Source organism: Mustela lutreola, chromosome X (assembly GCF_030435805.1).
Source record: "Mustela lutreola isolate mMusLut2 chromosome X, mMusLut2.pri, whole genome shotgun sequence".
In the NCBI taxonomy this organism is placed as follows: Eukaryota; Metazoa; Chordata; class Mammalia; order Carnivora; family Mustelidae; genus Mustela; species Mustela lutreola.
The window spans coordinates 90,587,053-90,599,224 of NC_081308.1; the positions used below are offsets into that span (position 1 = coordinate 90,587,053).

Genomic DNA, 12,172 nt, shown 5'->3' on the forward strand with positions numbered 1-12,172 from the left:
ACCCCCCGTGGTCTATCTTCCTGTCTCTTTGGAGTCACTCCTCTGCTGGTCCTACCTTTCAGAAAGTGGTAGATTTTCTGTTTCTAGAATTGCTGCTCTTCTTCTCTTCCATCTCCTGTTGGATTTGTAGGTGTTCAGAATGGTTTGATAAACTATCTAGCTGATCTCCTGCTGCATGATGTCATCTCAGCCTGCTACTTCTCTGCCATCTTGACTCCTCCCCCAGAGTCTGTCATTTTTGATAGACCACCTTAAGGAAGTCCCTTTTTGAACATTACTATCATTGTCTTTCTTCATTAAAATCAAACCAGACCTTAGCACCCACATGCTAGGAATTGCTACAAGGTTTTTTATTTGATATATTTTTCAACATAGCCTAAAAGAATAACAACCAGAATTTATGTGTTTAAATGTATATACTGGTAGTTTTAGCAAATGGGATTATTTATAGTTTTTTGTCACAGTCTCTGGATTTTCTGCCATATGATTTGATGTCCAGTAATACCTTCAATTTCATGGAAATGAGCAGTAAGACACAGAAAATACCCTATTTTCAAGTTTAGAGAACAAAGCATCTGCTTGGATAAATCACACCTACTTTAGAATCCAGGAGATATTTCTATAGCATGGATAAGAGAAGGCTGTTACCACATAGAAGTGCATAAAGGTAAAAAGGACATGAAATTGGCAGAGCCAAAATTAATACTTATCTATCCCATCATCCACATCAGACTATGCTTCACATTTAGCTTCTTGAAGACCAAGCTTCATAAGGAAAACACCACCATGCTAAATTTGGATGGGATTTTTGTGGGTTTGTTTTGTTGTTGTTGCTTTTTTTGTGGTGGTTGTTGGTGGTGGCGGTGTGTGTGTGGGGGGTGTGAGTGTGTGTGTGTGTGTGTGTTTTGGATAGGACTTTTGAATTCACCAAATACTTTTGTAAACACTGTTTTATCTGAGCTTTCCAAATATTACCATCCTAATTACATGTATAAAATTTAGTTTATAAAACATTAGGTAATCTGCCTGGTGCCAGATAATCTGCTTTTCATGATAGAACCAAAACCAGGATCCAAATCTCCTGTGCACATTCCCAGTAGACTACCTTTCATTTTATTGCATTTCATTTAAATAAGCTTATATCACAGAGCATATGTTCATAGCAACAATGAATAACCTTGTTTCAGATTTGTGTTAGATATATATGACAGACTACTGACACCAAAGGTTTTGACATAATTGAATGACCCTAAAGGTCCACAGCATTTCATTTTGCTGAGATATAAATTTTCACTATAGAAAGATCAATATATAATTCACTTATTATGGTTAAGCCCAGCCTATCATCCAGCTTGTTGTGAGGTTCTTTGAATTTCTACTTTGTCTTAATGTAGAACCTAACTCCCATTAAAATTGCTTCTTCATGAAATGGTCCTCAAAGAAAGCCATTAGCTAGTTATGGTAATTAAATAGAAAGTGGTCCCAGAAAGTAATTGTTCTTAGGCAATAGAATTTTAGATCAACTTAAGAATAGAACGGAAAATTTTTCTACAGCTCAGAGTGATTATGGGAACAAATCATGTACTTTGCAAGGAAAAATATGGTTTAAATTTCTTTATCTGGTGCTTCAATGAGGGCAAAAAATGCACATTATAGAGAAAAAGATAGGCTACATTATGACTTATGAATTGAGAATTCCTTTGTCAGAATTGTCTAGACTGTGTTCTTTACACTATTCTTTTCTTATTAATCTACTTTGCAAGAAGAAAATAAAATCAATGTCCGCAAAAATAATGTCTTATATATTTGATGATAAAATTTTTAATTAAAACAAAGTTTTTAGCTATAATCACAAAGATGAATAATAAAAAATGCTGCAGTATTGCCTAGAATTGTTTAAATACTATAAATAACTCCAAGAATATAAAAGGCATGTTTAGACTGTTTTCCCTGCATGTAACTTTTTATAAATATTTTTTAAAAATTTTATTTATTTGTCAGAGAAAGAGAGACAGAGCGCAAGCAGAGGGCCCCAAAGGCAGAGGGAGAAGCAGGCTCCCTGCTGAGCAAGGAGCCCCACACGGGACTCCATTCCAGGATTCTGGTATCATGAATTGACCTGAAGGCAGATGCTCAACTGACTGAGCCACCCCGACACCCTATAAATATTTTTAGTTAAAAAGTATTTCTTTGATTTGCATTATTCAATTTTTCTTAGAACGACAATCAGAATAAACAAATTTTCCCAATCCAATCTTAATAATAGTGGATAGTCTATTATTTTCTCACCAAGAAAAATTAACATTGCTTTGATTAATGTTAACTTCAAAGGAAAGTCCAAGTAATCAGTAATTAATAGTCTCAAAAAAGAAAAATAAAGGGGCGCTTTGGTGGCTCAGTCGTTAAGCAGCTCCCTTCGGCTCAGGTCATGATCCCAGGGTCCTGGAATCGAGTCCCACATTGGGCTCCTTGCTCAATGGGAAGCCTGCTTCTCCCTCTCCCACTCCCCCTGCTTGTGTTCCCTCTCTTGCTGTGCCTCTCTAGGTCAAATAAATAAGTAAAATCTTAAAAAAAGAAAAGAAAAAGAAAGGAGAATTCTTTCCATTTGATTTCTTCCTGTTAGTTCCTAGAAGGGAGGTAGTAAAAATAAGCAGTTCTTAAAACTGATTATTTTTCTTTAATTTTTCATTTTAATAACATCTTAATTCTTAAATTTCCCAGAAGCTCTTGTGACTAATTTTTTTTTTCTTATATTCAGTGATAAGACGATTGGAAGAAGAGTTGAAAATTAGTCACTTCTGAGCTTTCATTTGGATGTTAAATAGTCTTTTTCTGTCTCCCAGTGATAACCAGGAGCCATTTATTCAGTTCCTTTTCTCTGTCATCCTCAGGTAAACCTCTGAACATCCCTTGCAAAGCATTCTTTGGATTCAGTGGAGAGTCCGGACCAATGATCTACTGGATGAAAGGGGAGAAGTTTATTGAAGAACTAGCAGGTCACATTAGAGAAGGTGAAATAAGGTACAGAACTTGAATTGGTTATTTTTCTTTGCTCTCTTTGGAGTTAAGAAACACAACATCCTAGAAGAGCTTCTGCCTGGGATTTTAATTGCAACTCCAAATCATCCCATTTTCTAAAAGCTGATCTGGTGGAAATAGTGAGGCTGACTTCCCTAAGAAATGCAAATGTGTAAGCTCCTTATAAGGAAGTATTCTGAGGTTCTAAAACTATACCATGGATTGTAATGACCCCCTCAAACCTGCTTAAGCAAATTCCTTTGAGTTTCCAAAGCTTAGGCCACTGTTACTCCATCCAGCCAGAACAAATATCTGTACTTTTTAGGGGACTCCTCAGACCACTGTGCAATGCTTATTTACTCCCTAGAACAGACAGCTTCCATATGTCATAGGTGTAAAGCTATAGTGACAGTAGTAAGCTACTACTTGCCAAAATAACTGCTGACTCTTGCTGAATAGTGTTTATTTTCCCCAGTGTTCATCCTGAAAGTGACTTTCAAATTAGCATCACCCAACATCTTTTCACTCTCTTGTTACAGATACCTCCCTGGTACATAGACATCTATTCTATTGGTTTTCTCATCCTACTTAATACAATGTAATTTTACAAATAAAGAATAGGTCATTTTTCCTACCTTAGACTGTGAGTACGAAATTCCTACTATTATTTTCCTCACTCAGACTATGGGGTTGCCCTTTGATTTCAGATGTGGTGATATATAGTGTACATTTTTCATTCCAGTAAGAGTTAGGACCCTTCTACCTCCACCCCCCATTAAGAATCTTGTAGTGAAATCCAATCCAATATTTCAGTGCAACTAATGCTATAATGTACTCTTTCACTTTTTTATTAAATACATAGCAGTGCAAAAGAAACAAGTTTACTTTATATTATTTTCTATGATTAAATATAATTTATTCTAACTACTGTGACAGTTTCTCTTCACGTGTCCACCCAGTAACTCCAACTCAGAAGATCATAATTTTGAGGATCCATGAACTGTCTGAGAGCCTATGCAAAATATTGACTATATGAGCTCATTTCTAGGAAAAAGTACATGAAAGGTACTTGAATTAGTCATTTGTCATTGGGGAAATGCAAATCATAACTCTATGATAACTCTTTATACTCACTAGGCTGGTTATAATCAGAAAGATTATAACTAGTGTAGGCTTGAATGTGGAGAAATTGAAATACTCAAACGCTGCTGGTAAGAGCGTAAAATGGTGGAGCCACTTTGGATAAGAGTCTGACAGTTCCTCAAATCATTAAGTATATAGTTATCAGCAATTCTCCTAGGTATATAACCAAGAAAAATCAAAACATACATGCACACAAAAACTTGTACACAAGTGTTCATTGCAGCATTATTCATAATAGACAAAATGTAGAAATAACCTAAATGTCTATCAACTGATGAATGGATAAATAAAATGTGGTATATTCATACAATGAAATATTCAGTCATAAAAAAGAGTGAATAAAGTACTGATATACACTACAACATGGATGAACCTTGAAAACATACTCAGTGAATGAAGCCGGTAGAGGAAAAATACCCTACATATTATATGCTTTCATTTATATGAAATGTCTAGAATAGGCAAATCTATAAAGCCAGAACGTAGATTAGTGGTTGCTTAGGGCTGTAGGGATGGAGAAATATGGGTAAATACTTAGAGTTTACAGGTGATTTTTGTGGGGGGTGAGGTGGAAATAATATAACATAAATGCACTGTTTTTAAGTGTAAAATTTAGTGACATTTAGTTCATTCACAATGTTGTGCAACCACAACCTCTGTAATTCCAGAAAATTTTCATCACCCCAAAATCCTGTATCCATTAAATAGTCTGAATCTTCATTTTGAAGTGATAAAAATGTTACAAAACTGACTGAGGCCATTGTTGCACATATCTGAGAATACACTAAAAATTGTAAAGTGAATTGGACATTTTAAGTGGATGAATTACATGGTATGTAAATTATATCTTAAACCATTCAAAAAAACTTCCAGTCAATTGCCTGGCTCACAACAGATGTTCAGAAAAATAAACAATATACTATTTATAAATAATTCTTGGCTCTTAATTCCCATTTAAAGTTTTTTTTAAATTTTTAAATGTTTTTATTATGTTACATTGGTCACCATATGGTACATCATTAGTTTTTGATGTAGTCACATTTAAAGTTTATGTGTCCTAATTTCTAACAGTTTATTAGCAAATATATTTCAAGTTTTAAGATTTATGAAATTATGCAACTGAGTTTCTTTTAAATTATTTTAGAAGATACATATTTAGGATTATTCTCAATGTATTTTCCTATAAAAGACTTTATGGATTACTCTTCATTTTTTCAAAAAAGAAACTGATCCCCAAAGGACAAGTGGTAGGTACACAGCAAAATTTCTACTACCAAAAAGCTCAGAACTATGTTTAATGATAAAGGGTAGTAGTCACATGAACCTAAGATAATTATCTCTTTTGTGTATGACTGGACTATTCTAAATAAACAGATTTAATGGGGATATAATTGACATACAGTAAACAGCACAAAATTTAAAGCATACAATCTGTAAGGGTTGATATGTGTATACACCTATGAAACTATCACTATAATCAAAATAATGAACATAGAAGTTGCCCACAAGTTTCTCTTTTGTAATCCCTCCCTCCTGCCCTACTTCCACAACACTGATCTGTCTCTATAAATGTTTGCATTCCCTAGAATTGTATATAAATATAATAATGCAGTATGTGCTTTTTATAGTCTGGATTATTTCAGTTAACACAATTATTTTGAGATTCATCCATCTTGTTAAATGTAACAATAGCTCATTCTTTTTATTGCTGAGTAGTATTCCATTATATGGATATAAACAGTCTGGTCACTTGTCGAAGGCTATTTGGGTTGTTTGCAGTTTAGGCGCTATTCCAGATAAAGCTGCTATGAACATTCAATTATGCATCTTTGCATGCCCATATATTTCCTTCTTGAATAAATACCAAGACTTGGAGTGACTGAATTATAGTAAGTGTAGATTTAACTTTATTAGTTCATTGTTTAGCTCTTTTTTAAAAATAATTTTTAGAATAACTTTAGATTTACAGAAAAATTGTGAAGATAAGGTCTTGGTTTGCTTGGGCTGTTATAACAAAAATTCCACAGACTAAGTGGCTTAAACAACAAATATTTATTTCTTATGGTCCTTGAGACTGGAAATTCCAAGACCAAGGTGCCAGCCGATTTAGTGCTTGATGTGGGCCTACTTCCTCATTCATAGATGGTCATCTTCTTGCTATACCTTCACATGTCCTCACATGATGGAAAAGGTGAGAAAGCTCTCCAGAGTTTCTTTTGTAAGGGCACTAATCCCATTCATTAGGGCTCCTCTCTCATGAACTAATCACCTCCCCAAAAGCCCCACCTTTCAATGCCATCACACTGAAAGTTAAAATTTCAATATATGAATATTTGTTTGGGGAAGAGCTACAATTATTGAATCCACAGCAGATAGTATAGAGAGTTCCTACATACCCCATACTTAGTTTTCCCTGTTATTTTTCTTCAGTTTTCCCAGATTTATTGTTTATGCACCACACTCAGTGTTCCATGCAATAAGTGCCCTCCTTCATACCCACCACCAGGCTCACCTATCCCCCCATGCCCCTCCCCTCTAAAACCCCCAGTTTGTTTCTCAGAGTCCACAGTCTCTCATGGTTGGTCTCCCCCTCTGATTTCCCCCATTCACTTTTGCTTTCCTTCTACTAATGTCCTCTGTGTTATTCCTTATGCTCCAAAAGTAAGTGAAACCATATGATAAGTGACTTTCTCTGTTTGACCTATTTCACTCTTATTAATACCTTAAGTTACTATGGTACATTTATTACAATTAGTGAACCAAAATTGATATGTTATCATTAACTGAAGTCCATATTTTATTCAAATTTCATTAACTTTTTCCTACTGTTTTTTTTTTCCCTCTAGGATTATTTAACTTTTTAAGAATCTGCCAAACTATATTCCAAAGTGGTTATACCATTTTATAAAAGAAAAGCCAGGCAGTACAGCCAGTCTCTAGCAGCAAATGGTTAGAATGGTGAGAGACAAACCATACATATATGAAACTGTTCAGTAGTCTAAACTACTTTATTAGGTACAAATGAACCAACATTTAGTACCATAGAAAGTCAACATTTCAGGACTTGCAAAATGTCATTGTTGATTTGATTTTGTTACATCCTCTTTCTCCACTCTCCCCAACCCTCCCCACAGAAAAAGATACATACCTATATTTGCAGTGGAGGAAAGTAACATGGAACTTGTTTAGAAAATTTAATAAAATCCCTTCTAGTTAACTAGAGATATCCTCAAAGAAGTGTAAACAAAGAGGCAGGGATTCCTAGCCAAGATAAACACATAGTCAGCCATTTTGTAATATTAATTATATGATCTTGATCTATTTGAGAGATTGTGTGGGTGCAGGAATTCCTTCAGGATATAGCCATTTATGCTAACATAGTAGTTACTTACTAGATTCTGTCTTCTAACCTTCAAAGCCAATGTCTTCAAAAGAAAATATATAGGATTTTTACACAGCATGGTAGATTGGAACAAATCTGGTAGTTTAATTTTAAAAAATGCTAATCATATCACTAGTTCAACCAAGAGAAGATCTGCATTCTTTCATAGCCCACACATTTTCCCTAAAGAGAACAGTTCTTATGGTAGAATGCTGAAGATGTTAAGTTGAGGATTCCTCTGGAAAGCATTTCTGGAAAGAAAATTTCCTTCTGGATGCATGGCTCTCCCTCAGGGTATTGCATTTGCTTCATATTTTAATTGAATAGTGGATCTTATGTTGTGCATGCATGTCAGGAAGTGCACCGCCGCATAGATCTAAGAAGTGGAGATGTAAATAAATTGCTCCCAAGCAGGTGACTTGTGGAGAACCTGCCACAGATGCACTGTATCTGGCAGGAGGATGGGCCACACTGCTTATGTTCTCAGTTTCCTGGGCAGTGGCTTGATCTTAGAAATACATGTTGCAACTTTTTTTCCTCTTACTATTGCCCCTGAAGAATAGAGAACTTCGGGGGAGGGGAGAACCTACTCAGGGAAAAAGCTTGGAGATTTACCAAAGGCTTAATGAAATTATGCCACTCAGACTACAGTAAATGCAATTTCTGTACAAAGCAGTACCCCTGCAGCTTGCTTGAGTAGCATATTTGATCAAATCCTGAGGAGGGTTTTGGAATTATCATTTGTTTGCTCTCTGGGTTACTCCCCCCCACCCCCAGTACTTTGACCACAGTGGCTTCTTCCATCTCCTGACTTGCAACCTATTGTCAAAGCACTCAGACTCCACTCTGAGCAAACCAATTCTCCTTTATCGCCCTTTAGCAGATATCAGCATAGCCCCTCCCCCCACCCCCGCCCAGTTCTCTGATGTTACCAAGAGACTGAACCTGAAGGAAATCTGAATCCAAATGTAGTATTCATTCACAACTGCCACCCTATCCCATACAACTGCATCCCAGATTTTCCAATGACCCCAGAAGATGTCATGTGTAGGCATATTAAAGGAAATTGGTATGTGTAGTTGCATAAGCTGCAATTGTGCAAGTTTAGGTTTTTTTTTCTTTTCCCTACCAGTTAAAAGTCAATACAACAAGCTGCTCTCTATAGGCTCTACCATGTCTATTCAGAGAAGTCAAATAATCATTGGGAAGAGACCCACTGGAAATCATCATTCGGGAAGGACATCCTAATTTCTATCCCTCTGTTAAAGGTTAATGGGAAAAGTTTGCAAAGTGGCATAAGAGAGTTCATGAAATGGAGTAGTAGTCATTGGGTGTGAGGATTCTCAAAAGGGCAATCCAGTTCCATGTCTTTACAGAACTTCCTTTTAATTAATATTAGCAGAGTCTTGAGAATTAAAAAACTAATAATAATTTGCTAGTGAGGTATGTATTCCACATTGCTAATAAAAAATGTCAGAGAAATTGAACTCATCCCATTAAACAGCAACAATAAAAATAGTTTCTAAGCTTGCCTGAAAGATTATTAATTGCATCTGATCGTAAAAGGAGACTGCATGAATTTCAACGCAATTGCTTTGCCTGACTGGAGAGTAATTTTTTATTATGAATGTCACTTTAAAATCTTTCTATTAACATCTGATGTTTTTCCCCCCTTAGGCAATACCACAAAATGTTTACCAAATGTTGATAATTCTTGAGCTGAAAAACATATTCAATTTATCTTGAGGTTTTGCAAACAAGCTTCATAAAATGCAAATCATTTTATTTACTTTCAATTCCTGAAGGGATTGTCCATACAAGTTGTGTATGTACTTTGGTTTCAGTCTTACTTCCACCACTTTCTAGCCTTCTGTTTCCATCTCTTTACCTTAACATGCTTTCCTTGAATAAGTAAAATGCTCTTAACAAAGAAGGGAATGTGGTACAGGTATGAAAAGATTTTATTCTTGAAATAAAGTGAGCCTATATTAAAGACTCCAAGTAACCTTTCAATAACTAATCAATTAAAAAATACAGAGCTGTGAGTATGTAGTTTGTCCCCCAAGTATAAACTACTGAAGTCCTAGGCAGCCCACGGCAAATGATATGCTCTGTTTTGGCAACTTTCCACCATAATTTTTCAGTGCCTTGAAACACCCCATCTACTCTGGCCATCCTCAGATTGAGCTAATACACACAGACACACACACACACACACACACACACACACACACAAACACACACATCATCTCTTCTTTCCTCCATTCTCAGCTCATCTCATTGGAAGAAGGAAAACTGATCCATCAATTTGCCTTTGATTTAAATAAGTTTCATATCTTATGATCTATATGTGAATGTAGATTTTGTAAGTCATGAGTGGGCTTCAGTGGAAAAGTAAGCTTTATAAGCAGCATAGTTTTACCTAAGTCTTAATTGCCAGTTATCTGAAGGATGAATTTTGGAGGAGTGATGACTCTACTCTTCACATTCTAGTTCCATAGTGAATCTTAGCCTTGACCTATGCTTATATTTAAAGCCTACCTAACACATACTTGTGTCTCTTTTTTTTACTGCACAGACTCCAGACGTCCAATATCAAATATAAAATAAACTACTTTGGACAAGTATCTATAATTATCAAATAATAATGTTAATAATAATAAATCCTCTTCATGCTTTTTAACTCCACACTAAAGTACAAAAGCATTTTGGCATCCTTAATTACATTGGGATTTTCATGATAGCCATCTGAGATAAATAGTATCAGTTTATTTTATAGAATTAAAAAAATGAGTTTAGAGACTGGCAAGAGCTGTCCTGGGGCATTTTGCTCACAGTTCCAGTGAAACTAGACTAAATTCATCAAAACATAACTATTAGTAATCCTCAGTTGCCCAGAATGGCTTGTTGTACTCCACATTTAGGATGTAAAGTCAAAACTTGCCTGGGACTCAAAGAGTGAAAATCAGTCTGGACTGAGAATAAGCAGCCCTGCTATCAATCAAGAGCAGACTGATAAAGCCAGCTGCAAAGTTAACAGAAACACTGTTTCTCCCAAGGTCATGCAGAAACTGTAAATGCCATAACAACTCCCACCTCCTTTGAGTGACTACTGCTTTCTTACTGGTGATGTCTCAGACCTACTTTGCTATTTTCATATATTACAGCGAATACCCTATTGCTAAGCAATCCTTGCCTCAAGACAGTTTTCACCACCTAGTCAATCCTATCTTCTCTCAATCCAGCCTTAAAGATCCCAACCCATCCAGAATTTATCAGGGCTTCCCTAGACTCTACTCAGAATCTTTCAGTGGAAATCCAAACATTACAAAAGATGCTTTCTTCCTGCCTTCATTTGAGGAATGACCCACAGTTACTTTGAAGTGTCCCATCCTTAATGCATTCATTCAATAAATCTGATTTTGTCAGACTATGGGTTTGATCCTGGTTGCTAATAAGGCTTTAACAGGTACTTTATAAATGACATTAACGAAAGAATTTGTTTTAAAAACATACTCCTATTCTTGATATTCTCAATCATCATTCCTTGGCAATGATTACTCATACTCATAATAATAACAACCCAGAGACAGTGCAAGATACCCAGACATCACAAGAGGGTTCAATTTGGTTTAAGGGGTGATTTAGGATGAAAAGTAATCAGGATTAGATACTTTATTTTATTTTATGTATTTTATTTTATTTTGGAAGAATCAAATCTCTTCACTTTATTTCATGCTAGATTTTAAAAAAATTTCTGGCTTTGTTGAGGTATAAATATAAAAATTGTGTGTATTTAATTTATACAACATATATGTATATGTATATACCAATATAAAAATTGTGTGTATTTAATTTATACAACATAATGTTTTGGTATATGTATACATTGTGAATCAAGCCAAACCATAATCAAGCTAATTAACTTATCTACCACCATGAATAGTTACAATTTTTTGTGTGTTTATGGTGAAAGCACTTGAGATTTACTCTCCCAGCACATCTCAAGTATACAGTACATTTATTACTAACTATAGTCATCATGCTGTACATTAGGTCTCTAGAATTTATTCCTTATATAACTGAATTACCAGCATTTACCTATTTCTTCCTCCAGCTCCTGAAAACCATCATTTATTCTGTTGTTATGAGTTTGGCATTTTTAGATTCCACATATAAGTGATATCATATCTTATAATATATTTCATTTTCTGACTTATTTCACTTTGCAAAATATTCTTCAGGCTCCCTTATGTTGTTGCAAATGGCAAGGTTTCCTTATTTTTTAAGACAGAATAATATTTTATTGTATATGTAAACAACATTTTTTAAACCATTATTCCATTGATGGACACAGGTTATTTCCATATCTTGGCTATTATATAATGCTTCAATGAACATGAGAGTGAAAATATCTGAGATTTTCCTTTGCATATATACCCAGAAGTGGAATTGCTGGGTCATATGGTAATTCTATTTTTATTTTTTGAGGAATATCTGGATTGTTGTCCACAGCAACAGACAGTATACAGGTTTCCCTTTTATTCATATCCTGGTTAACAATTTTTACCTTTTGTCTTTCTGATAATAGCCATTCTAATAGGTGGAAGATGATATCTCATTGTGATT

The 12,172-nt window shown here is 35.1% G+C and overlaps 1 protein-coding gene across 1 annotated transcript in view; it reads left to right on the forward strand.

The window, feature by feature from the left end:
* The window catches only part of IL1RAPL2 (interleukin 1 receptor accessory protein like 2), a 650,308-nt gene that overhangs the window by 599,135 nt on the left and 39,001 nt on the right, over window positions 1-12,172 (forward strand). The window contains exon 5 of the mRNA XM_059156822.1: window positions 2,892-3,021. Coding sequence (XP_059012805.1) covers window positions 2,892-3,021 — 130 coding nt within the window. The remainder of the gene's footprint in view (window positions 1-2,891; window positions 3,022-12,172) is intronic.